We start from the raw sequence: 27,235 nt of genomic DNA, 5'->3' as shown, positions 1-27,235 counted from the left end.
GAGAAGTATCACTACGTGTAGGACAGAAGTCCCCCCTGAGATGCACTGTTGTAAGGGTCTCTGTGCTCTGGCCCCTGCCCTTGCCTCCAGTCTCCTAGCATCCTCTACGCCTCACCTATTCCCAGGCTGCATCCCCACAGTGCCTTCACTTACAGCCTCCTCTGGGGCATGCCTTCCGTCTCCTCATCAACCCAGGCCAGTCCGCTAAGGCGTCCTCCTCTTGGGAGCCTCAGCTCCAGCGTGACCTCCTCTTCTAGGGCTTTCCACACCTCCCGGCATGCCCACCCCCTGAAATTGACCATCCTCCTTGGTGTCCGCACCGAACCCACTTTTATCAAAACATCTCATACTCCAAATTGCATTTTAATAAATCCTTGACTCTCTCTGTGCCTCCTCTGCATTTACCCAAAGCAGGGTTAAGACCTTTAGAAGCTACAGGTGTTGCAAATATACTACAGCGTCCCCGTCCTCTACCTGTAATGCAAGATGAAGACTATCCTAAGCCAAAAATCACACGTAAAACCTGTGCATATATTAATTTAGAATAATTCGTTTATAGACTTTTTGATTGAAATATAATAAATAGATTTATCAAAACTGAAATTTTCTCCTAGCTTTGGAGCCCTTGCCACACAATTTCCCTTCATAGGGTTTGGCGTGCTTATATATATAGATAGATATAGATATAGATATAGATATAGATATAGATATAGATCTATAGATATAGATATAGATATCTATAGATCTAGATAGATCTAGATCTATAGAGATATCTATAGATATAGATCTAGATCGATCTATATCTATAGATATATCTATAGATAGATCTATCTAGATCTATATCTATAGATATCTCTATAGATCTAGATCTATATCTATAGATATATCTATAGATATATCTATCTAGATCTATATCTATATCTATCTATCTAGATCTAGATAGATCTATCTAGATCTAGATAGATCTATATCTATAGATCTAGATAGATCTATCTAGATCTATAGATATCTATATCTAGATCTATAGATCTAGATATAGATATCTATAGATGTAGATATAGATCTATATAGATATAGATCTATCTATATCTATCTATATCTATATCTAGATCTATATCTATATCTATATCTATATCTATATCTATATATCACAGGGTTTGGCGTATAGGTGCCAGCCATCCATTTAGCTCTCAAGACCGGGCACAGTGATGGTGCTTAGGAAATGCTTGAGTGGAAGGATGGGCCAACGGATGGCCTGGCATAGAGGCTGTTGTGGCATGGTGCATTGTGGGGGAAAGTACACACCTTTTGGGAGGAACAAATATGTGGGCACTGTGGGGAGGGGCAGGTGCCTCCACTCGGGGAAACCATCATGGGCATCTCGGCAAAAGATCCCCAACTAGACTACAGGGAGAGTAAGATGAAAGGCAAGTGTGAGGGCACGTGCATATCACAAGTTGAATACATTACTGAAGAATTCACATCTCTTAGTAAACCTAAACCTAAACCAACCACCCAACCCTATGTTTACTGTTAGATCAACCTACCTGCTTAGCAAGAGGGCTCATACTGAAAGTTCTTTCTCTTAAAATCGATGGTTTTCAACTCTGGTCTTTATTGACTATGTGGTTTTGCCCCATCTCCTCGGTAAGATAGGCCTGTCTTTTCCTTCGCCCACTTTTTTTTTTTTTTTTTTTTTCCGAGAGAGAGAAGGCGCAAGTGAGCGAGGGACAGAGAGAGAATCCCAGGAGGGGCAGAGAGAGAGAGAGAGAGAAGCGGGGCTCACCTGAAGCAGGACTCGTATTTTACCCAGAGTGGGGCTCATGTTCACCTAAGTAGGTAAGATAGTCATTTACACCTCGTATCCTTTTTAAAATTTCTTAACCAGTAATCAGGTTTTGGATTCAGGAGAACCGAGTTGCAGTGAACATACTTCTTTGTTTATCTTTAGAGTTTCTGCGAAAAGTCACGTAAACCAAAACCAAAGGCAACAAGTTGAGACACTGGAAAACTAATCTCCAAGTCTTTTCTCAGATGCCTACGATATGTTAATCAGGAGCATTGCCAGAGACTTCCAGAAGCATGCGTCAGCAAGTCCTTCTCCTGGGCCAGGGAGTTCTCATTCAGGTTTTAAGAAAATGTAAAACTGGGCACCTGGCTGGCTCAGTCTGTAGAGCATGTGGCTCTTGATCTCAGGGTTGTGAGTTCGAGCCCCACACTGGGTGTAGAGATTACCTAAAAATAAAATCTTAAAATAAAAAAAAAAGAAAATGTAAAACTGATTAAAATGCATTTAAAAATGTGTATCAAAATCCTCTTTCTTATTATCTTATTACTTCTTTAGCTTTTTTCATAACATCACGAGTTTGTTTGTTCTTTTATTTGAGAGAACGAGAGAGTGTGCTCGCGAGCTGGGGGAGAGGGTCAGAGGAAGACAGAGAATTTTAAGTGGGCTCCATGCTAAGCACAGAGTCCAAGGTGGGGCTCCAGTCCACGCCCCCGGGATCATGACCTGAGCTGAAATCAAGAGTGAGCCACTCAACAGACCGAGCCACCCAGGCACCCCTCCCTAGTTTAGTTTTAAAAGGACTTATTGCCCAGAATTGCCTGTTTCACTACTAAACCTCCTAAGAGAGTACTGGCTGATACTGTCCCAAATACAGAGAGAAAAGAATGGTTTCAAAAAAACCAATTTTCCCTTTTTTTTTTTTTTTTTTTAAATTATGAGAAGTTGCATCCCAAGAACAGAGCTGTTTGTACCCCTTAAGTATTGTCTGTTACCTATCACCTTCAAACACAAAAGTTACATCACAAACTATACTCGGGACAATTTAGTCCCCTAGTTTATAGAGTGTCTCTTCAGTGCCGTACCGAATGGTAGAGCACAGCTCGCTCTTGTCTGAAGCTTGGAGGCCAGAGGGTGCTGGGGTAGCCAGAGTGGATTACTGACCACAGGATCTGACTTGCAGGACTTTGAAAAGCCTTTTTTCCCCAAAGCATTTCTTCCCAATAGCTTATGATTCTTTCCTTGGGAGTAAATCTTCAGGGGCTTTGATAGATTGCCTCCGGGAGAGCTTGGCTAAAGGAAAGGGCTGTTATTTTGGAAGTTGATGAGGAAAGCCCCCATGAACACACCAGTACCTTTTAGCAGCTTGTGAGACTGGGGAGCTGTCACTCCGAGAAGCCACGTGAGGAGCTGAAAGGTGGAATATTTGAGAAGTCTTGAGAGGCAGGTTGTAGATCATAAGAGGCGCGCAGGCATTATGGGGGCACCAGCAGCCTGCAGAGGGGGAGAAGGCCAGTGAATACAAAGTTCCCCCAGAATTATAGGGGAGATGCTAATGACAGTGTTTGGGAGATATTGGAGCCCTTAATGAAACCTAGATCTATTCAGCAGAACCACCTATGGACAAAGGGGATGATGACCAAGCATGACTTCCTGTTTCTATCTCAAGGTCTCGATTGGCACACTAGCTTTTATTTGGATGACACTTATTGAGCAACTCCCTACCTGGGAGTGACCCATGGTGCTAGGAATGCAAAACGAGTATGCTAAGGTTTGCATCTAGCTCCATGCAAAAACACTGTGTTACGCATGTTAATCACTTAACCCTGGGTAATATTATTATCATCCTCAGCCCCATTTTATGGATGAGGGAATAAGGCAGAGAGGGATTCCATAGTTTGCCGAGGGTCACACTACCAGCGTCCAGGCTGGGATTCAGACCCAGGCAGTTGGGCTCTAGGCACTAAAGCCCAAGTAATTGACCCCTACCCACTGTGGTGTATTGAGAAGTCACCCCTGGTGTGAAATCATCTGGGAATGTGTTTCTGGGCTGCTTGGTAGCCCGCACCAAAAAGAAAACAGGATTCTTCATCCTCATTAAGGAAGTATTTACTCATACTTGCTATATACTGGCCCCTTTGTAAGTAGTAAAGAGGTAAATGAGACCAATCCCTGCCCTGGAGGAGCTCACAGGCTAAGGGTGAAACAATTCTGTAAACAGAGCATTGTACTGGAGGCTGCAAAGTATCCAAAGGAGGACGTGTATAGAATGCTGCCAGAGGGGCGCCTGGGTGGCTCAGTCGGTTGAGCATCCGACTTCGGCTCAAGTCAGGATCTCGCAGTTCGTGAGTTCAAGCCCCGCGTCGGGCTCTGTGCTGACAGCTTGGAGCCTGGAGCCTGGTGCGGGTTCTGTGCCTCCCCCCAACTCTGCCCCCCACCCCATGCTCATGCTCTGTCTCTCTCTGTCTCTCAATAATAAATAAACATTAAAAAAAAGTAAATAAAAAAGTTAAAAAATAAAAATAAAAAGAATGCTACCAGAAGGGGGCAGACTTCTGTGTTGGTAGTGGCTCCACGGCACAGGAGCCCCTGTTCTCTGGGGTGGGAAATGCCTTCTTCCCTGGTGTCCTTGAGGAGCCAGGCCCAGAGAAGGCCTCCTTTCCCGACTGCAGGGAAACCTTGGTGACGATTGTCCACTGCTTTGGACCCAGCTGTCTTGCCATCAGCCGGGGACAGGGTTGGCATATCGTTTCATCCCACAAAGCACACCAGCAGGAGGCAGCAGGGGAAGGCAGTTCATTCTGTGGCACGGGGGGGGGGGGGGGGGGGGGGGGGGGGGGGGTGGAAAGCAGGGAGGACCCCATCTGGATCCTTCTATCACTCGGTACACGGGCACCAAAGGAAGAAGACCCGCCGTCCATTCCTGGCCGCAAACAGTGACTAGGTGACCTCAGGCCGGAGCCGGAGCCTTTCTGTGTTTCCTTGACCTTCTTCCCCCAAAAGGAAAAATGCGGGTGCTAAAGTTTGCTTCTCCTTTATGTCCACTAAACCTTTATTCCCCCTACATTTTGTAAATAATCTGTTACGGCATTTACCACAATTGTTTGAAAGTCTCTCTCCCCACCGGAATTTTTAGGATAAAAAAAATCACATCTATTAAAAAAAAAAAATTGATTTAAAAAGTATTTTTATCCCAAACATGGGCTGACACATTGGCGCTCTTAAAATTGAATGCATGAGTACATGAACAAATGAACGAATGAATGAGTCAGCCAATCATTAAATTATTTAGAGGCTTACTCTCTTGAGGATGAGCTCAGATAGCACATTATAAGAGGGTGGTGAAAACCTCTAAACAGGTAGTAAGTACTCTCTGGGCGCCTGGCTGGCTCAGTTCGCAGAGCACGTGTCTCTTGATCTTGGGGTCATGAGTTCGAGCCCCATGGGGGGAGTGGAGATGACTTAAATAAAAAAAATAGTGAGTTAATTAATAATACTAACTGAATAGTACTCTTTTCGTCCCACTGCAGCAGTTTCCAAATGCTACATTCTGGGAGTGGCTATGTCGGGATCCCTCAAGAGCTAAAGTGCAGATGCCCCAATGTGCCTTCTAAAAATTCTGAGTCAGTAGGTCTGGGTGGGACTCAGGAAGCAGTCTGAGGTTCCCCAAGAGCCATTGTAGCTAGCATGAGGTCAGGGTGGGAACTCTAATGTGCCATTTCACCTGGCCTTCAGTCTGTCCTGCTTCACTCTGAGGACCGACAGTGATGGCGTTGGAACAGGTCTGGTAGAAACATGGGGGGGGGGGGGCAGAGCACCCCAGTCCTGCGTGGAGGACCTGGCGAAGCCCTTCCAGCAACTGGCCGTCTCTAACTCTTCCTGAGGTTGTTAACAGGGAAGCTGTCATGAGTACCACAGAGCTGTGGGCAAGCTAACTTTCTTTGGGTTAGTGCAGTGTTCCTAAAACTCTCTGTTGATCTCCTTGTGTGTTTCACGTGGCCTTCCTTCTTCCTCATCTTCATCCCCAGTGATTTTCCAGATGGCCAAATGAAGCTCCTCTAACTCAGCCATGGGCTGGAGCACCAGGGGTAGAATTTTCTAAAGCCCTCTGCTCATGCCCCTGTAAATACTTTCTGCAGATGGTGTCATTTGGTGAAAACCCCAGTTGTGACGGTATAACAGAAGGGTGGTTGGTGGAGGCTGGGGAGCGGATCGCCTGACTTCTGTTCGACTTCATCTGCTGCTTATTTGGGAAACTCAGTAGCTATTTCTCTGGATGCATACACAGCACTCTGCCGTCTCCAAGGGTTCTAGCATGTTGCTCCAAATATGAATTAGGGCAAGAACGATGAGACAGAGTCTCCTCTCTTTAGAGAACAGTTTCTAGCCCTTTATTAAGTCATCTTTTTAAAAAAAAATGTTTAGGGGCGCCTGGGTGGCTCAGTCGGTTAAGCGGCCGACTTCGGCTCAGGTCATGATCTCGCGGTCCGTGAGTTCGAGCCCCGCGTCGGGCTCTGTGCTGACAGCTCAGAGCCTGGAGCCTGTTTCGGATTCTGTGTCTCCCTCTCTCTGACCCTCCCCCGTTCATGCTCTGTCTCTCTCTGTCTCAAAAAAAATAAAATAAAAACGTTAAAAAAAATTTTTTTTTAAATGTTTATTCCTTTTTGTAGGGGGGAGGGACAGAGAGAGGGGGAGAAAGGATTCGAAGCAAGCGACAACACAGAGCCTGATGTGGGGCTTGAATCCATGAACCAGGAGACCACGACTTGCGCCAGAGTCGGACCCTTAACCGACTGAGTCACCCAGGCACCCCTATTCACCCCTCTTTTCAATCCAGGAAGTTCCTAAACACATTAGCGTCATTAAAATAGGCATTGTGTTCGTTAACTTTAGAAGATTATCATTTTAAGGTGAAGAGAAATGGGTGCCGCCCAAAGTTGTGGTTAAAAGCAGGGCCTCAGGGATAGTCTGGGTTCAAGCCCCGCCTCCAGCCCTTGCTAGCTGTTTGATCAGGACAAGTCAGTTAAATTATCCTTGCCTCTGAAGAAGAATGAAATCATGCCATTTGCAACAACGTGGATGGGACTAGAGGGTCTTACACTAAATGAAATAAATGAGTCCGAGAAAGACAGTTATCATATGTTTTCACTCATATGTGGAAATTGAGAAGCTTAACAGAGGACCATGAGGGAAGAGAAGAAAAAAAATTATAATCAGAGAGGGAGGCAAACCATAAGAGACCCTCTTTTAAAAAAAAAAAAAAATTAATGTTTATTTACTTGTGAGAGAGAGACAGAGCATGAGCAGGGGAGGGGCAGAGAGAGAGGGAGACACAGAATCCGAAGCAGGTTCCAGGCTCCGAGCTGTCAGCACAGAGCCCGACTCAGGGCTCGATCTCACGAACTGTGAGATCATGATCTGAGCTGAAGTCGGACACTTAACCGTTTGAGCCACCCAGGCGCCCCATAAGAGACTCTTAAATCCAGAGAACAAACTGAGGGTGAAAGGGGATGGGGAAAATGGGTGATGGGCATGGAGGAGGGGACTTGTTGGGATGAGCACTGGGTGTTGTATGTAAGTGATGAATCACAAGAATCTACTCCCGAAACCCAAGAGCACACTGGATACGATGTATGTTAGCCAACCTGATAAATTATATAAAAATTGTTTTTTCCTTGCCTCAATTTCCTCATCAATACAATGGGGATACTTAAATCTCCCTCACAGATTGTTTTAGGGCCAACTGAATAAGAAAACACATGCCAAAAACTATGAAAAATGCTGGGCACATAATAAGCCTTCAAATGTTGGCAATATTATCATTTGTTTAGTGAACAAGCTTTTTGAGCAACTCCTAAGTGCCATTTTACATAAAAAGACAAACTATAGTGCCATATACTCATATGAAAAGACTCTAACCATATTATCAAATTAAAAGTGTAACTTGAGGGTCACCTGAGTGGCCCCGTCTGTTAAACGTCTGGCTTCGGTTCAAGTCATAATTTCACAGCTTGTGAGTTCGAGCCCTGCATCGGGTTCTGTGCTGACAGCTCAGAGCCTGGAGCCTGCTTCGGATTCTGGGTCTCCCTCTCTCTCTCTGCCCCTCCCCTGCTCATGCTCTGTCTCTCTCTCTCTCTCTCTCTCTCAAAACTAAATAAACGTTAAAATAAATAAAAGGGTAACTTGAAATGAAGTTCTGCAAATAAATTTTAAGAGTATAGTTTTACATATTGATATTTATATGTATATGTGTATTTATAGCTATGTATGTATTCTATGCATGTATTCAAGCATAGAAATACATCTGAAAACAAAAGTCTGTTAGCAAGTTACTACCAGTGAGGAAACAATTCAGTTTTATGAAGGGAGAAATTCTAGAAGGTAAAGATGATGCACAAATACAAGATAGGCTTTTGCTAATAAGATGTTAGCATAGCGCCCAGTTGTAACATCATTTGTTATTATCATGAGTCTAGTATGCCATGTGTTGGACTACAATCATTCTTTCACAAATTCTGTAAACATTTATGCAACACCCACGGCATGCCAGGCCCCTGGTAGGCAGTGGGAAGAATACATAAGGCCTGACGTCGCTGCCTCCGGGAAGGTTTCAGTGTGGAAGAGGCATAGAGATCACCAAAAATGAAACATCATTTCTGCAGCAATATGATCATTTTATAATTGTGACGGAAACATTAGCCAGAACTTCCGGAGTGTTTACGAATGCGCTAGATGTGTGTGGACATTATTGACTGCCATCTGTGATTGCTACAATTATTCTATTTTGATGCTATTCTTTATAACCAAACTAGACTGCTACAGAGTTAGAGAATTAGTGACCAGAAACCTAATATGACTTCCTCAAAGTGTTATTTCTACGCGCTATGATATGATCCGGCATTCCCAAGGATTTGGCCACCTTGATGCCTTTCAAAAACCTGGCCCAGAAAATGCATATTCCATTTTTTTCCAGGGGGTTTCTTCCCATAATTGTATGTAAAATCATGTTGCTAGCGCCTTAATCTCCCTGATTTGTCGGCCTATTAAAGTCCTCTTGATTGCATGTGTTTTTTTTTTTTCTTTTAATAACCTGCCTTGAAGAAGGTTAAGCTGAAACCACTCCTCAGCTTCCAAGATGTTGCCATCCAAATTGCATGCGCTTTTCTGCCTCTGCAGCAGCCTCACACTGGTTCATCCTTTTGACTGGAAAGACCTAAATCCTGTTGCCCATATTAGATCATCAGGTAAGAGGCATCTTTGTTCCAGGGCTTGAGCAACTGATCTGTGGCCAGATTCCACGTGGCCCCGGAGAAGTTGCATGTGTGGACTTCTAACCAAGTTCTATTACAAAAAGGCTCATGGAGACCTGTTCTCCTGGGGTCGGGGAGAGAGCCTCACTTTCTCCTCATTGCACCTGAAACTGAAGAAGCGCCTGTCTTCTTCAATATCATGACTGCAGGACAGAACCAAGATGAGGCATTTTCAGACAGACTGGAAGCTCAGCTGGCAACCACTGTGGAGAACTTCCTCAGCGTGGCCCCTTCTGTCCCTCACTGCCCTAGCCCGCTCTCACTCAGGCGCAGTGACACAAAGCCCCTGGAGTTCGCTCAGAGGCAACCTCAAAACCTGCTCCCATGAAGGTGAAGGAGAGGCAGGTGTCTTGATCAACAGGTGTAGTCCTGGTTAGTACTGGGGTGGGGGGGTGATGTGAGAAGACGACCATTTAGGCTCTTGGGGTCCAGAGGGAAACCATGTTTTCTATGTTATCACAAGGGGAAGCAGGGACCAGCTGAAGAGCTCCAGGGGAGAATGGATGCACATCTCTTGCTCTCTCTTACCTTGTGGTGGGAGGGAAGGGGAGGAGGGGAAGGTTTAGTCAGGCCCATAAGAGGTGGCCAGAGTGGGACAGCCACCTCTAGAAAGGTACATCTGCCATCACCGAGAAGGACCTGTATTGCAAAGAGATTGCTTCCGGAGTTTTGTGGGTTCCTGCGAATCCCAGAGCATGGTGATGCACGGTCTTCTCTGTCCAGCTTCTCCTCAGGTGAGCAGTGTAGGTGGCTTCTGAAGCCACAGACCTGGTGACTCTGGATCTAGCTGTTCAGGTTTGATGGGTAACTCCTTACTGTAACATTTACAAAAGGGCTTTCATAACCCTGCACCTGATAAATACTGCCTTGCTTTGTAGTTGGCAAAGCAAATGCATCGGTCGGACAGACTATATGTTGTATCTGTATTTACATAGGAAATGGCATAGTATCTCACAGGTGCATTCATTCAACAACACTTATCAGGAAGTTGAGTCATCGCTGATACACCGGTGACTAAGACAGTGAGCTTGTGGTCAAGCTCAAGGACCTTCCAGCCTAGTGAAGTTAATTTTCCCATTACCTTTTCCAAGGATTGGAAACGAGTAACATCTTACCTGACGGACAGATTATCAGCTAGGAGACATTTACATCATGCACTTTTTATTGGCTCAGGGTGGGAATTTCAAAACATGTTTTATATCCCATGTTTGAAAGTCATGGGAAGGCTGTCATTGGACTGGCAGAAAGTTAAGAACAGCGACACTACATTATTTATCTTTTGTAGTCCCACAGTCAAGGCCAGTGTCCCATTCAGTCTTGAGCAACCGAATGCATACATATTTTGTAAATTGTTAGAAATCCTTGATTAAATAAAGGATTAAGATAATAGGCGGTTGTTCATATCCTAACTGAGTATGTAGAAAACATGGTTATGCAGGTAAAGTATGGGCTAGAAATATCCTTTTTGTTAATGGAGGACATAAAGCTGAATAAGAAAATGTAATGTTCCTAGCGTGTATACAATCCATCTCGAAACCCAGGAGCGAGTATCAGGAATATTTGACAAATGAACACCCCAAAAAAATGTATCGTAAGATTAATAGCCTATCAATAGTCCAGAGGTTCCAACGCTCCTATTAAAATAAAGTTGAAGAAAAACAAGGAGTGACATCTATGAGTTCTGAACCACAAACTGTATCATCTAGAGGATGGACGCTCAACCTGATAAGACTCCTCATTTCTCCCTTCATGATGAGTCCTGATCGATGATTGGAGAACAGGAAACCGGGGACAGTGACTGGATTACCTGCAGGCTGATGAAACTTTTCTGTACCCCCCTGGCACTGAACAGCCACAGGGCTCTGTAGACCTACACCCACACCTGGGTTAGCTCCAAGATTCCTGAGGGGCCGTCTTCAAATGGGCAGAACTGTAGACTCACCTTGACCTGCGGCTCCTGAATGCTGAGCGAGGGGGCTTTTTGGTAGAGCAGGATTTAGAGAACCAGGGCACTCCTAGGTAATTGGAGAAGGTTCCCAGAGCCGAGGTGGAATTGAGATCTCACAAGAGAAACCCTGTGGGCCTTGGAACCTCCCATTACTCTAGAACTGAACTCCTAATTTCCAGAGGTAGAGTACCTCCAAGGCGGCTGTGCGTTCTCTGGGCTCCTCACCAAACTCCATGAGCCGTAGCCCTCCTCTTCGATGCCCGTACCATCACATCATGGCTGATGTGGGTGGGGGCACAGCCAGACACAGCCTGCCCCTCACAGAGGGAAAGGCAGGGCTTAACATCTCCCTGTTACACCACGAAGCCTGACTTGGTAGGCAATCTTAAATGGGAAGGAAAGAGCCTTTTGTGATTCTAAATAGCACTGAAACCGTTAGCCTTTACAGGTAAAGTGGCTTGTTGTTGTTGTTGTTGTTGAAATGTCTGAGGAAATACTTTGGATTTTGAATCTGCCCAAAGGGAAAATAGTATGGTCTAGTCTCCATCTGCTCAAACTCTTCTGAGGGCTTGAATTTGGGTAGCCAGAGTTAACTCCCTCTAGGTAAGGGACACACAGTGTCAGTTGTCTGCTGCTGATGTGTTCTGTGCTAGGCCCTTGACTTCCACCATCACTTCATTCTCACAGCTGTCCTGCAGGTTGTCAAGTGCTTTTTTTCCCCCCATTTTACAAATGAGAATAAGAGAGGGGAGCAACTTGCCTAGGCCAGAGCACCATAGCTTCTCAGGGGTACAGCTGGAATGCAAAATAGGATTACCTGGCTCTAATACCCCAGGCCATTCATCTCACTCCCACCTTCCTTGGAACTAGCTCCTACTATTGGACTATGAATGGCAGATCAAGTGGTCTGGTACCTTCGCCTAGTCGTTTTGCAAACTTGAATAGGCACAGCTTTTCCGATTTAGTAGAATTGGGGTACGGCTGAAGATCCTGATTTCCAAGCTCCCAGTGATGCTGATTCATGGACCAACTTTGACTAGCAAGCCTCGTGTATTGAAGGGCTCATCGCTGGCAAGTGCTTCACACATTAGTCACCGACATGAAAGACAGGCTTCTTCTCAGACCTCAGAACATTTCTGGGTGATGCCCCATGATATCGACATAAGTTCCATACCTAAAACGGCTCCCTGTGTCTTAGTGGCAGAGGCGGAATGCGATGGAAAGCTTGAAGGAGTCTGTCGAGCAGTGAAATTGACTCGCACGATATCAAGTAGGCAAGCTCGGAAAGACAAATAGAAAAGTGAAAGTCTGGCTATAATGATAGTTGGACTTACCATCTTACCAAGTAAATACAGATTCAACTGGGATTCAGAAAGGAGGGTAACAGGTAAAACTGCAGATGTGTCGAAGAGTTTAGGCACCAAAGAAGGAGAAACAGTTTCAAGAGTGGGTGGGTAAAAGAATATATACCATAAAGGGGTTGATGCAGATGAGAGCCTGGTGAGCCGTAGAAAAGCTCAGCTCAGCTTACTTTCACAAAGATTTATGGAGCACCAGCTGTGTGCCAACATTAAGATCTGAAGATACAAAAGTACACAGCTCTTAAGAAATAGCCTAGTGTGGGAAGCAGAGTGTACAAACACATAATTTTAATATGATAGGAAAAGAAGAATGATAGAAACACATAGAGGGAACTGATTTAATACTGAGAATGACACAAGTCTGGGGAATGAGGGAAGGCTTCGGAGAAGACCTGACATCTGATCAAGATGTGAAAGGGTGAACAGGAGTTTGCCCCTGGGATTTCAAACACAAGGAATAGAATTTATAAAGGTGACGAGGCGTCGAACAGCTCCGTGTATCGCTCAGGAGTGCTGGAGCCCGTGGAAGGCAGGTAAAGAAAAAGCAGAAGAGTACAAAGGCAGTAGACCTTCAGATCACTGAGGGTCTTTCTTACAGTGCCCAAGAACTTGGGATGTAACTTATGCGCCTATGAAATCTACACATTTCAACTCCAGAACATTGGAAGGATAGGCCACATTTGTGCCTCAAGTAGCAACGGAAGTAGCTTAGGAAGACGTGTAGATTTAAATACCGCCTACAAACTGCCTTCCAAAAAGATTCCAATATATTCCTCATTCAGAAATAGCCACTTAGTGATCGGAAGCCATTGACAAATTCTAAGAGTAGCCTGGTAAAATGTGAAGGATGCATTTGAAGGTTAAGATCCAAGATGAATAGGACAGTTAGGAGAGATGACAACTGTCTGAGACCTTGAAAGTGTAAATAGACAATTAGGGGATCGGGGCTATACTGGAGAGGGAATTTTAGGCTAAAAACACAATGTTAAAATTGAGACTCGTTGGATGGAGGGGTTTGATGAGAAGGACATAGGAGGAGGGTTCCCAGGTTTCTGACTCCGGATACACGAGCTAGGAAATGCTGGAGCTGCGGGGTGTGTGGTTGGGGGATGAGGAAGGAGAGTTGCGAGATGGCCATTCAATCTTATTTTGGACCACTGGCCTTGATGTTCCTCAGGGAAGGATAGCAGGTAGAGGCACCCAATGGGAAGTTGTAAGCCCAAATCTGAAGTGTGAGATAAGGTTCCTGTTTGGGAAAAACAGTCGGGGGAAGGGGCTTTTAACATGATCTGGATCAGAGCAGAGGCTAAGGGCAAGGCTATAAGTGTTAGGAGGTGATGGTCTTGAGCATCCTAAGAAATGTCTACCTCTATCTTTATGCCCCACAATACTTTGCTTATATCAGGCCTTTAATAATTATTTGTATATTTTGCTAGTTAGGTAAAGAAATGAAGGAGGCCAAAAACTAAGGGGTGTAACTTAATTCCCTTGGAATTTCCTTTTGCATGATGAAGTCTGGGGTGTAATGGATGACAGTGAGATAATATTCACTTTTTTTTTTTTTTTTTTTTCAGCATGGGTCAATAAAATACAAGCTCTGATGGCTGCTGCAAGCTTAGGCCAAACTAAAATTCCCAAAGGAAATGGCTCTTATTCTGTCGGTTGTACAGACTTGATGTTTGATTACAGTAATAAGGTAATGCTTTGATTAATAGCACTAAGCTTTATGTTCTGACATTGACTGTTCCTGTGGTCCCCTGGAAGGTTTTGAAACTTGCTCTTGCCCTCACCTGAGAATGACTCATGTTGTTATTTATGTTGTTGCATAAGAAGCCTTTTGCTACTTAAGTCTTTCCCAGATTTGTTGCTGTCATCTGATTTATTTATCTATAAGCTCTATTTTCCCCTTCCTTAATGGTTGAAACCAGCCTGCTCGTGCTTTCTTTTCACTCAGAAAGCATGTTTCACCTTCTCTTTCTACTGTATTCAGGCACCACAGCAGCTTAAAAAAGTTCTCTCTGGACCTCCTTGTGAACAGCCGAGGTTTCCCCTCTAATTAAATATGCCAAATAGCTGTTGGGACATAATGGAGAAGCAACTTCACTAAAAGTACATTGATTTCTTTTCCTCTCCAGGGCACCTTCTTGCGTTTGTATTATCCATCCCAAGAGGATGACCACTCTGACACCCTTTGGATCCCAAACAAAGAATATTTTTTTGGTCTTAGTAAATTTCTTGGAACACACTGGCTTATGGGCAAAATACTGAGCTTCTTTTTTGGTAAGATTTCTGTTGATCCTGCTTTGGTAGGCTCTAGAATATAAGAAAACCTTGAAAACAGCAGAAGTTTCTGGCAAAGATCAAAGTAGATTTTCTCCAGTCTAAACTTCTAAGATGACAAATTGTTTCTTAAAAGCCCAGGCAACTGTCAGAGAAGCAGGGGTTCTCGTTTTGTTCGTTTTGCATATATCGGGGTATATGGAGGTAGGGAAAGTGCCAGACTTAAAGGCGGCTGTAATATCTGCCCATGGCAGATATTCTTTGATATTCCTGCTCATATACTGCAGGGAAGCAATAATCTGGTAAGTGCCCACTTCCCTTTTGTATGCTTTGTACGAAAGTGAAAACTAATTTCTCACCTGTCATAAATGATGAGACTCTGCTCTCATTCCCATCTCCTACCCGCCAAGGGACCAGCCTCCCTCACCAAGACAATCTGATGTGCATTCCCCACTTCATTTGTCTACTTGTAACTAATATAGACGTTTCCTTCCTTATCTGTTTGACCAGACACTACTGTTGGGCCGGTGTTAACTACATCTTCAAATTTCCCTCTCAAAACTACCTGCCACTTTTGGCATCCTTTGAAACATCTCCTTGGAGTTTTCCTAAAAACCACCTAATAACAGAAATGATGGAACCGTAACTAACACCTCTTTATGGTGCCGAATAAGTTACAGATCACTTCCACGGCAATCATCACGTTCAAGCTTTATGACTGCCTCTCCATTTTATAAATGAGAAAATGAAACACAAATAACTCATGGTGATAATGACAATAGCAATGGAGAAGTGAAACGAGGGAAGACAATGCCTTCCACGTTGTGAGCCCCTTCTTACGGCACGAGATAGGCGCTTTACATATGTTGCCTACTTAGATAACATTCTCACAAAAGCCCTACCAGGTATCATTTCCTCCATTGTGCAAAAGAGGAATCGGAGACTCGGAGAGTTCTCATTACTTGCTCAGGGTCAATAGTAAGTGGTAGAGCTGCATCCAAAGGCACATCCGGGTATGAAGTCAGTGGTCTGTCTTGATCATTACCAAATTAGCATGGAATGAAAGGAGATTTGAAGATTCTGGTTCTCAGGGTAACGCTCCTGAGGTTTATTCGGTAGTTTGGTTTCAGAATATTCCCTTTGAAGTTTCACCAAGACCCGGGGTTGGTGCTCAGGAACAGCCTTCTGAATACACCTGTAAGGGATAAAGTGTCTCACCCTCAGTTCAGAGCTGGCAGTGAAAACTGATAATTCATGATTTTACGGTCTTAGGAAAAACTACATGCTTCAGGTCTTTGGGTGTTAAGCATCTAGCAGCAGACTTTTTAATGAATTTACTATTAGCACATAAAAACATAAGTATAAATTCCATGAGTTAGGATTTCTACTAAGAAGATGCAAATTAGGCGGCAACATTCAAGTCGGAGCAAACACTAATTATAATCTCTCATTGTTGTCTAGGTTCAATGACAACTCCTGCAAACTGGAATTCTCCTCTGAGGACTGGTGAAAAATACCCACTAATAGTTTTTTCTCATGGTCTTGGAGCATTCCGGTAATGTGTGAGAGGAAAACTGTTAACCCCTAAGGCCCAATGGCAATGCATTCCCTGCCCTCCCCCCGCAAAAAGAAGAGCAGAGTTTGGAGTATCATGGTCACCCCCGTCTTGGAGGAATTGGGGTTCCTCAAATGTTGGCCATGGTCTGTTGATCAGTCCAGCCCTATCTGGTCAAGTAGTTTGTTCTCTCCTTCCAGCTCATGGGGACTAGCCTCATGACGAGGACAGAAGAGATGGCATTTGGGGCTGTCACCCTTCTATAGTCCAATACACTCTCAAAACCATCCCCTGGATTAGCTCAGGCCTTCTGAGAAGCGTGCACCAAGATTGGATTGGCTATAAAAGACATTTATGGAGAGAAATGCCCGTGAAGGATAGGGGGAACAGAGAGGAAAAGACAGAATCTTCAGACCATGATGCAGGTTGGACACTTGGGAAGGGGATGGGGAATGGAGAGATTGGGTGTGGAGAATCCCAGATTACAGCACAGTTCTAGCAGAGACTGGACCAGGCCAAATGAGAGAGTGCTTAACTCGAAGTTGCTCATCAAAGGAGCCTTGCATCTCACAGGAATGGGTCTCCATTGGTACCCGTGCCATGCCCAGTCACTGGGCACAGCCCACAGGAAGCTTAGCTGGTGGTGGTGGATCCAAAGGGGAAGGGGCTCAGTGGGGGTCTTTAGTCAACTACGGTTTCTGTGGCATGATCTCAGAGTGGCACGTTTTCATGACCGCCACACCCATGCCTCCTCTGTTTTCTCAACTGCCTACCTTTCTTTCTACCTCAGAGGATTATAAGATTTTCAGAAAATAAAAGGTGACTTTTAGTTGACCAGAAGTTGGGTAGCTTCTACAATAAGAAATTATCTTCGGTACTTCAATTGGAGCCATTTCTTTGATTTCTACCAGACCAGTGGTTGGCACGTTAGAATCTGAGGACCAACTCTAGCCTGCTGCTCAGTTCTATAAATAAAGCTTTACTGAAACACATCCACACTCATTCGTCTTTCGCATTGTCTGCGGCGACTTTTGTGCTACGACAGCAGAGTTGAGCAGCTGTGACAGATATCGTATTGCCCACTGAGCTGGGAATATTTACACTCTGGCCTTTTACAGAAGACGTTTGCTGATCCCTGTACTAGACCCATTTCCCCTTCCTGGGTAGATTGCGTATCTTCAACAATAGGGGACATAGTTCCCACTACCTCTCTTTGGTTCTCTATTGCCATTTCCTATTGAATGCATGACACAAGAAGATCGTCCAGAATGAGGAACTGGAAGGGGTCAATGCAGCTACTTAGCACATGATTGTTTCCAGTCATTTAAATAAATAACAGTTGACACGTGTTCAGCCTTTCCCCTGTTTTAGATGTGGTTATAAGCACTGAAAACATATTAATGTACTTAATCCTTACAAGAATCCCACCAGTTATCATAGTGTTACAGAGGACAGATAAGTGACTTATCCAAAGCAGACAGCTAATAAGTGGTGGATTAAAATGTAGTGGATAGACAGCAGGTCGTGTTCTCTTAAGCACCACACTACACTGCCTTCCTACTTATGCTGTCTTAGCAAAACCTTCTAACTGTTCTAAAGCAAAGGCTTTATAAAGTCCCATTTTACAGGTGCAGACAAAGATCTGGTAATGCAATTGCCTAAAGTTATATACCTGATCAGTGGTAGGACCAAGATTAAAATCCAGCGCTCTCAAAGGCAATATTTAGAATCACTGCATCACGGTTTCTCAACCTCAGGACTACTGACATTTCTCAGAATTTCTCATCGTGGAGGGTAGCCCTGTGCACTGTAGGATTTTTAACAGCATCCCTCTACCCACTGGGTGCCAACAGCACCCTCTGCCCGGTCATGATAATGAAGTTACCTCCAGACATTGTCAGGTATCCCCCGAGAGGCAGAAGTGTGCCCCCTTTGAGAACCACAGCTCTCTGGTGTACCCTTGGACACTACCACAGGGGTGTGATGGCTTCCACATTCCGAGGCTCGTTAGTGGACCCCGCCTTTGCATGACAGCTATTTCAGTGCTTCCTGTTTGTTTGTTTTGTTTTGAAGGACAATTTATTCTGCTGTTGGCATTGATCTTGCATCTCATGGGTTCATAGTTGCTGCTGTAGAACACAGGTATGTCGCCTGGGCTCTAACTTCCAAGAAGATTTATAAAAAGAAATCAATGAAATTGTCAACTATGGTTACGTGATGAGGGGAAAAAAGGGGACTGAGTTAAATTGTCAAGAGTTGAAAACCAGCTAGCATTTCTAGAGTTGTCATTGTGTGCCATGTTCCTACATCATTTAATCTTTGGAACAACCCTCTGAAATGGTTACTGTTATCACTCTTTTAAGGAGGAGGAAAAATGAAGCTGGGAAAGGTTGAGTAACTTGCTGTAAATCACACAGTGAAAAAATGGCAGCACTGGGATCGGATTCCACGCATGAGTTTGCGAGGGGGCCTCCTAGAACAATGACGATAGGACGGGTTGACTTGACCTGCAGCGATGGCTCTTTCTGAGGACTCCCTTGGGGGCCTCTTTGGTTTTATTTTTATTTTCATTTATTTTTAAAATATAATTTATTGTCAAGTTAGCCATCACACAGTGTGCTCTTGGCTTCGGGAGTAGATTCCGTGATTCATCCCTTACTTACAACACCCAGTGCTCATCCCAGCGAGTGCCCTCATCAATGCCCATCACCCATTTTCCCCCTCTCCTCCGCCCCTCCCCCCGCAACCCTCAGTTTGTTCTCTGTATTTCAGAGTCTCTTCCGGTTTGCCTCCCTCTCTGTTTGTGACTATTTTTTTCCCCCTTCCCTTCCCCCACGGTCTTCTGTTAAGTTCCTCACAGTCCACAGACGAGTGAGAACGGTTTTAAAACAAAGGTAGAGTGGAAGAAGAAAGGGAAGTCGGAAAGATCAGAGTGAAGTGCGGGATGGGGATGAGGAAGAGCGAATGTAAGTAATTGATTTGTTTGTGTTGTAGAGACGGATCTGCGTCTGCGACTTACTATTTCAGGGACCAGTCTGCTGTAGAAATAGGGAACAAGTCTTGGCTCTATCTTAAAACCCTAAAACCAGGGGACCAGGAGGTGCCTCTACGAAATGAGCAGGTACATTGCGGCAGCAGGAGGAGGCGTGGTGACTAAAAATCGTATGCACGATGATGATGCTTGCTGATTTAATTTGCACATGGTAAGGTCTGCTCGGAGCTCTCCCATTTCCCATTCCCAAAAGGCCTGTGGGAAGATCTTCAGAGTGATACAGCTCCCTTGATGAAAAGTCTGGATCATGGTAAAAACAAAAGACCAACATAAAAATCTTGAGAGATGACAGTAGATATTCAGAAATCATTGGCGTCAGAACTTCTCTAATTTTAGGGGCGCCTGGCTGGCTCAGTTGGTTGAGCGTCCGACTTCGGCTCAGGTCATGATCTCACGGTCCATGAGCTCGAGCCCCGCGTCAGGCTCTGTGCTGACAGCTCTTGCTTCAGATTCTGTGCCTCCCTCTCTCTCTGACCCTCCCCCGTTCATGCTCTGTCTCTCTCTGTGTCAAAAATAAATAAATAAATATTTTAAAAAATTAAAAAAGAAAAAGAACTTCTAATTTTAGAATCTCAGAGGTGCTAGAAAAGGAATCCATAAATACCCTCGCTGCCAAGGCAATATTAAAAGCACTACTTTTCGGAGAAGCAGTATAGGATAATATTAAGAGTCCAGGCCTTAGAATCCAAATTTCTATGTTTGAATCCTGATGCCCTCGCTTCCTAGTGGGATGATCTCGATCAAGCGACTTACTCTATTTTGCTTCTATGTTTTACCTGTTGCAAAGTAGTGAATAATAACCGTATTTGGCTCACGGGGGAGTCTGGAAGATAAGTGATAGAGGGCACATTGGCTTCCACCTTTGTGCCAAGCTTTACTACCATGGGCGTTTTCCATATGTCATTGCATCTAACCCCGCCCACATTTCACTGAGGTAGGCATTATTACACAACAAATGGGAGCTCCGGAAGTTAAGGAAACCGTCTGAAGTCACACCGTGGGGAAGCAGCAGAGACAGGATCTGGGCTCAGCTGTAACTACCTGCAGGGCTAAAGCCTGTGTCCTTACACTAGGTTGTGTTCCAGTCACTAAACACTGAGACATTTGTAGTTTATAAGCAATCAATCGTCTTTCCCACACGCAACTCGTACACACTCTTTAAAATAAGTATCGCAGCTTCTTTACTGGTCATTTCCTTGTTCTAATAATCACACCAGGTGCGCCAAAGGGCAAAGGAGTGTTCCCAAGCTCTCGATTTGATTCTGGACATTGATCGTGGAAGGCCAGTGAAGAATGCATTAGATGTAGAGTTTGATGTGGAACAACTGAAGGTGAGCTTGAAAAAAGTCATTTCCGTTGTCCTGTAGTTCTTTATTGTTCCTTATCATCTGCTTTTCTGCTGTAATGCATGGAACCGTGTGACAAAAGGCTGCAAATTAAAAAAAAAAAAAGTGTATGTGAAGTATTATAGTGATGAGGAATGAACTAGGCTGAACTGTAGATGAGATTGCCCACAGTCAGCTTTGAGCTACAGAAGCAGCCGTTTCTGTGGTTCAACTCAAGAGCTCCACCAGAAGTGTCGTCATTTCTCGGATGGCTCCTGCATATTGTTGACCGTGATCCTGAAATGGTGGCCAAAAGTTTTAAGCAGAATATGGCCAGGAGGTGGAAGAGTATCAAAGTGGACGGCATGCACAAAGACCCAAGAGTGTGTATGGAGGACGGAGGACAGGGAGTAGAGGGGACTAGGTAGAAGGGCTTCAGCCTGGGTAGAAGATGATCGTCTGTTCTCCTGACACAGTGAAGAGTTTCTTGTCCCTCGACCGTCTACTCCCTCTCCTGTCTCCATGATTTTGTACATGTTTTCCCCTTGGCCTGACACATTCTTCTCCCTGAGTCCTGCTTAATCTTCATCTCAAGTCAGGCATCACCTCCTCCGAGAAGCTTTCTTGGACCCCATTGTCATCCCCGCCCTGGACTGGCGAACTATCACCCTCCTAGCTCCTTGGCACCACCCTGTTGTATTTGCATCACGTGTCCATGTCTCTTTCTTCACTGATAGACTGGGAGCTCATTGAAAATGAACTACGGTGCCTGGCACAGAGAAGGTGTTCAATAGATACTCATGAAATGAACAAACTAATTAAATGTGGACGGAGGGAGAGGCAGAAGTCAGCAATGATGCTGGTGTTGCAAGTGTGGGTGCCTAGGAAGATCATTAAGTTCACTTCTGAACTTCTATGAATGCTCAGTGTGTGTGTGTGTGTGTGTGTATGTGTGTGTGTGTTATTTGTGTATACGTATATACGTATATGTGTACATACACGTGTATGTATGTGTGTATTTGTGTGTATGTATGTATGTATTTCTTTTATAAGAAATCAAGGTACTTAACCATGCCCATGAAATTATTAATAATTTTATAATTTAAAAACTAATTTAGTCTATTCTAACAACCTGTGAGATAGTTATGAATATATATCATGCTTTTTCATATAGGACTCTATTGACAGGAATAAATTAGCAGTAATTGGACATTCTTTTGGTGGAGCCACAGTTATTCAGACTCTTAGTGAAGACCAGAGATTCAGGTAAGAGGAGGCAAAGAGAGAAAACAGTAAGCTATTGGAAGAGAGGAAGTGAGAACCCATGTGAGATAGAGTATTTTTCAAATTCTTAATGAGGAAGGGACCCTTCAGGGCTTATAAGTCTGTTCTTTTGCCTCCGTAAGTACTCTATATGAATTTTCCTAGACAGAAATAATCTACTTCTCTTGCTATCATAAGATCTCCCCATTCCTATATATTTTTCTTCATCATTCTTATTTATCTGCTTAAGGACTTAACATTTTCACTTGGAAATTTATCTTGATACATCATTGTATTTTATTATTATTATTTTTTAGTGTTTGTTTATTTTGGGGAGAGAGACACAGAGCGTGAGCGGGGGAGGGGCAGAGAGAGAGAGGGAGACACAGAATCTGAAGCAGGTTCCAGCTCTGAGCTGTCAGCACAGAGCCTGACGTGGGGCTCGCACCCACAGACTGCGAGATCATGACCTGAGTCGAAGTCGGACGCTCCACCGACTAAGCACCCAGGCGCCCCCGTATACATTTCATATATGACATATGATTGTGATGCCAGTAATGCGTCTTGTAGTATTTCTAGACTTCCTCAATATGCAGGGCATTTTTAATTTTTTTTTTTTCCCATCCTTAAGATGGACAGAGGTCTTAAATTACACTTAACTTGGGTGAGAGTCAGGACCAGACCCCAGAAAAAAATACTTTCTTTCCTGAACTATGTCATCACAGGCTAATGAGATCATGTAGAGCCAACCAGTTAGAAAATGGGTAGGATCATCTCTGAAACTTCATCTCACATTTCTTCCTTAAAATCGGTTTCCATTTAAGGGAATTATCTTAGTTTGCCCATTTAGCACATAAAACCGAGTGTCCAAAAGGTCCAGAAACAGGATAAACTTACTTTTAAAAAGAAAGTTACATTTTCGAATGATACGCCCCCCTATGTTTTTCTTCAAGCCCCACTTTTTCAGGTGTGGTACCTCAAAGCAAGTGGTCCAACTGTTGCTCTGAAAAAGGCATAATAAATCAACCACAGACTGGCCGTATGTGCTGGCAACAGGGGCAATAGTGCATGTATTGTATTTCTTCAGACACCCTACAGTTCTGAAGAAATCGTTACTTGTTCGAGAATGTGTTTTGAAGACCGTAACAAAAATGAAAACATTTTAAGCGTATTATATCGTTCTAAAGGTCACGATTCCTAAATGTCTCCTAAAGAAAATGATTATGTGATGCCAAGTCGACCGTCTTATGAAGCTAATCATATTCCCTTCCCACACTGAAGTATAGTACCAGTGAGATTAACCTGTAATGAACCAGTGTGGTGCATGTCCATTAATCCTGGCATCATCAGGAACGCTGTATGTCGGCCAGCGTGTAACCAGCTTTCTTTTATCATTGTCGACAAACACCTGCAGGTGTGGTATTGCCCTGGATGCATGGATGCTTCCATTGGGTGATGAAGTATATTCCAGAATTCCTCAGCCCCTCTTTTTTATCAACTCGGAACGGTTCCAATATCCTGCTAATATCATAAAAATGAAAAAATGCTACTCACCTGACAAAGAAAGAAAAATGATTACAATCAGGTAAGTATTAGTGATTTATTTCATCCTCTGAAAAGAAACTTGAAACTTGGTTAAGCATCCCAAGATACCATTGGTAGCCGTCCCAGAGTTGTTAAATTCACTGTTTAGACTTTCACTAAGGGAGAATATTAGATACTTTCAGGGTCTAAGAGCCTTTGTGTTTACTCTTTAAAATGCAAATGTTTTGAGTAGTGTTAACATATGTCGTTCATATATTGATCATTAAAATTTGCATTAGGATACATGCTATTTTTATGTAAACACAAGAGCAGGCTTATGCATTTGGGGGGGCGAGGGTAGGGAGAGGTATTGTATCATTAAGCCAGGCTGGGAACTCTTTGGAAAAAAAGTCAGAGCATCTGTTGAGATCGGCAATGTGTTTACCTGTTTAGAAAGAATTTTGAAATTCCCAAAAGCTATAATGGGGCCCCCTTGAGCATCCGTGATACGCGTATATCATGAATGTGAAAAAGAAATCCCAAAAGAGTTTTGAACTCACAATGTGATGTTATAAGGTAGGGGGCATTCCTCTTCTATCTGAAACATGGTTTATTTCAAAGAAGACAAGTGGTGGCAGGAAGGAAACCACAAAGAGCATAGGTGATAAACGCTGTGATAGGGTCGGAGAATGGAGTCTTTTCTATCTGATGTGGTCAGAAGACACCTTGGAAGACACGGGAATAGAATTAGCCTTGAAGGATCAAGAGACATTAAACAGATAGTGAGGAGGGTCTAAGGTGGTTTAGTTAAGGACCTCAATTTAGCTTCAAGTTAGTTAAGGACTTCAATATTTGTGTGTATAAGTCTAATCCTAAAACAGAGGTAATGCAGAACGCCTAGCCTCCCTCAACCCCACTTCCTTACTAGGGTCTTCACCTTTTTCATCCTTTCTCTGCGAGGAGCCTGGAAAGAATAGCCCGTACTTAAGAGCTCATCCTGACTTCCATTTCCACTTTGACTCCTGTGGACCAGCTTCCTGAACGCCACCAATGTACCGAAATGCGTCCTGTGGAGGACATAAAAGGCCCAGCAGCCTATTCGCAGCCTCAGCCTTGCTCTCTGCATCCGTTACACACTGTGGACTCCCCCTGTTTCTCCTCCCCTGGTTACCACACCCCTACTCTTTCCTGGTCCTCCCTCCATCTAGACCGCACCCTCCCTTTCTCCCCGACCCTCTCTGTCTCCTGAGGCCATTCCTCCACTGTTGATAGCATCCAGTTTTCTACTCCCAGCCCTCTCATGACCCGGTTCTACCTTCTGACACTCACGTTGTGTTTGGAAGCAGGGAAGAAGGAGCAGGAGGCAGGTGGCTCTGGTTTGAGTACAGATAACTGAAAGAGTGGTGTTTGCTTAGAAGCAGCAGCAAAGTGAAGAGGAAGAGTTGCATCATTCAGGGCTGGAGACATATGTTTTCATCTCGGAATTTCTTAGCTTGGGACGGGGAAACCAGAGTAGAGATGTCTGGCCACAAACCGGGCAGGACAGAATTTGTGTCTTACACCTGAAACCTTGGGAGTAGATAAGACCACCAAGTAGGGGAAGAAATGGTCTGAGAGCAGAATATCGAGGAATGTCTATATGTATGTGAAGAGAACAGAGTTGTTACGGGAAGAAGGGAAGGTACAAACAAGGGAAACGAGATCAAAGAAACAAAAGGAAAAAAAAAACGGCGAGAAAGTGTCAAATGTCTTAGAGGCAGTGGAAAGTGATCACCAAAAAAGGCCGTTTACTTGATGTTAGGTAGATTTAAAGAGCAGTGTAAATGATATCTGTAAGGTGTTTACAGCTTAAATAATACAAGGAAAAGAGGTTCCCCCCACCAAATATTTAATCCAAGGTTTAGTGCAGTGTGTTTTGAATGGCATCACATAGATAGGAAGTTAAACAGTGTTGGTAAAGGCTTCTGGCTCTGAGTATATAGTCCCTGCAACACGTAACACATTTTGTCAGCTCAAATTGGGACTACTCTAGCCCACCAAAAAGCTGGAATCATTTCTTCTAAAACCAAGATGCCAAGGAACTCAGGAATCTTTGTTTATCTAGAGGGGAAGATGTATAGACACTAAGATGCACAGCCTGTGACCCACAAACACATCTACAGAGATCAAATCTACAAGTTTTGTTTCCTTAGTTTTCACTCAATAGGCTACCTAGACCAGTATCCTTCCTGCACCCTAAGTACCAAAATAATTTTGTCAAACAATGTGATTTATAAACCTCTCATTTCTCTTTCAGGGGTTCAGTGCATCAGAATTTTGTGGATTTCACTTTTGCAACTGGCAAAATAATTGGATACATGTTCACTTTAAAAGGAGATATCGATTCAAATGTAGCAATTGATCTTAGCAACAAAGCTTCATTAGCATTCTTACAAAAGCATTTAGGTAAGAAACTAAGAGTGTTTCATGACATAAACCAGGTGCATCTTAAGACAAAACTGCTTTATTGCAGTGTGAGTCCCATTTTAACTGTCTCCAGTTGGTTTACAATGTCCCAGAACAGTAAATCAGTTTGAAGAAAGAAACTTGAGAGATTGAGTTTTGCTGCTTCTCATGCTACATATCATAGATAGGAAGTCTACCTGTTAATTTATCTTTGAGGCAGAGCATGAGCAGGGGAGGGGCAGAGAGAGAGAAAGAGAGAGAATCTGAAGCAGGCTCCAGGCTCTGAGCTGTCAGCACAGAGCTCAAGGTGGGGCTCAAACCCACAAACCGTGGGACCGTGACCTGAGCTGAAGCCAGACACTTAAGGGACTGAGCCACCCAGGCGCCCTGGAAGTCTAGCTTGTTAAAGGGAATAGTCTTTCTGTGCAGACTTGGTGGCCGTTTGTGGTGTAATTTGTGAGGCTGTCCTGCCACCTAGAGGCACTGAGCTGTCTCATACTCTCCAAAGCTTCATATTCTTGTTAACATTTTTCTCTTCCAGGACTGCAGAAAGATTTTGATCAGTGGGATTCTTTAATTGAAGGAGAAGATGATGATCTTATTCCAGGGACCAACATTGACACAACCAACCAACATGTCACTCTACAAAACTCTACAGGAAGAGAGAAATAGAATTTAGATCAAGAGCACTTTTTAAAAAGCTGTCTAAAAGTGTGTGTATGTGTGTGATTTTAATGTTTGTTTGTTTGTTTTTTCTCAAATAACTCTATTGTAAAATGTAGACTATATCATAACAGTGATTGAAGCTTGTACTGGAATTTTTTTCCTTAAATGTAAAGAACGACTGCTATGTATAACAATCATACCAGCCTAAATTTTTATTTTACTAAAATGATACTTTTTCAGTGCCAAAATTAATAACTATTTTTACATTCCTTTAGTGGACAAGTATATCAAAACAGGCACAATGCTAATGAAAACATGTTGCAATGACATAACTCCCCCCAAATACAATAAATACAGATTTTTTTTTTTTTTGCCTCTCTTTTCTATTATGAGTAGAATTGAGTTTTGGCAATTTGGTATTCTAGGTAGACTTTGGGAGCACTCCCCTTTGACTTTTGGTCATGGTGAGAAAAATCAGATCACACAGATGATAAAAGCACTGATTTACCACAGGATTAGGGATACTGTACAATTTCAATAGGAAAACTAAATTAGGGGAGTGGCCAAGGATAAGAATATTGGAGACAAGGCAAAGGCAGCAGATTAAAATGGATTAAAGAGAGTTTATAATTTGTTTGCATTTACTTAATGCTTTATCTTTGATGGATTCCACCTACTCAAGAAAGGTGCACGAGACCCGGGCCAGGGATTCCAGTTATA

At 43.6% G+C, this 27,235-nt stretch overlaps 1 protein-coding gene and 1 long non-coding RNA gene across 6 annotated transcripts in view; one reads left to right on the top strand and one right to left on the bottom strand.

Annotated features, from left to right (window-relative positions):
* PLA2G7 (phospholipase A2 group VII) overlaps nt 1-26,885 on the top strand; it is a 39,650-nt gene extending 12,765 nt beyond the window's left edge. For 2 of the 5 annotated variants that reach the window (XM_060615661.2, XM_060615662.2), the window contains exons 2-12: nt 8,888-9,030; nt 13,980-14,101; nt 14,541-14,685; nt 16,147-16,240; nt 18,314-18,382; nt 19,235-19,361; nt 20,510-20,623; nt 21,792-21,883; nt 23,295-23,465; nt 25,701-25,849; nt 26,391-26,885. In XM_060615661.2, coding sequence (XP_060471644.1) covers nt 8,922-9,030; nt 13,980-14,101; nt 14,541-14,685; nt 16,147-16,240; nt 18,314-18,382; nt 19,235-19,361; nt 20,510-20,623; nt 21,792-21,883; nt 23,295-23,465; nt 25,701-25,849; nt 26,391-26,521 — 1,323 coding nt within the window. In that variant the 5' untranslated portion in view covers nt 8,888-8,921 and the 3' untranslated portion in view covers nt 26,522-26,885. Of the gene's footprint in view, nt 1-8,887; nt 9,031-9,245; nt 9,469-9,529; nt 10,271-13,979; nt 14,102-14,540; nt 14,686-16,146; nt 16,241-18,313; nt 18,383-19,234; nt 19,362-20,509; nt 20,624-21,791; nt 21,884-23,294; nt 23,466-25,700; nt 25,850-26,390 lie in introns of those variants that run through there. The other 3 variants (XM_060615660.2, XM_060615663.2, XM_060615666.3) reach the window with 3 other exon arrangements.
* LOC132667150 (uncharacterized) lies at nt 19,413-20,348 on the bottom strand. The gene is made up of 2 exons (XR_009605010.1): nt 20,069-20,348; nt 19,413-19,532 (listed from the first exon to the last, which is right to left on the bottom strand). It is a non-coding gene; the product is annotated as an uncharacterized LOC132667150 (long non-coding RNA).
* Nucleotides 26,886-27,235: the final 350 nt, after the last annotated feature.

The sequence above is a fragment of the Panthera onca genome, chromosome B2 (genome assembly GCF_046562875.1).
Source record: "Panthera onca isolate mPanOnc1 chromosome B2, mPanOnc1 haplotype 2, whole genome shotgun sequence".
NCBI lineage: Eukaryota > Metazoa > Chordata > Mammalia > Carnivora > Felidae > Panthera > Panthera onca.
The sequence above is the reverse complement of the archived record's forward strand: the minus strand, read 5'-3'. Positions and strand labels throughout refer to the sequence as shown.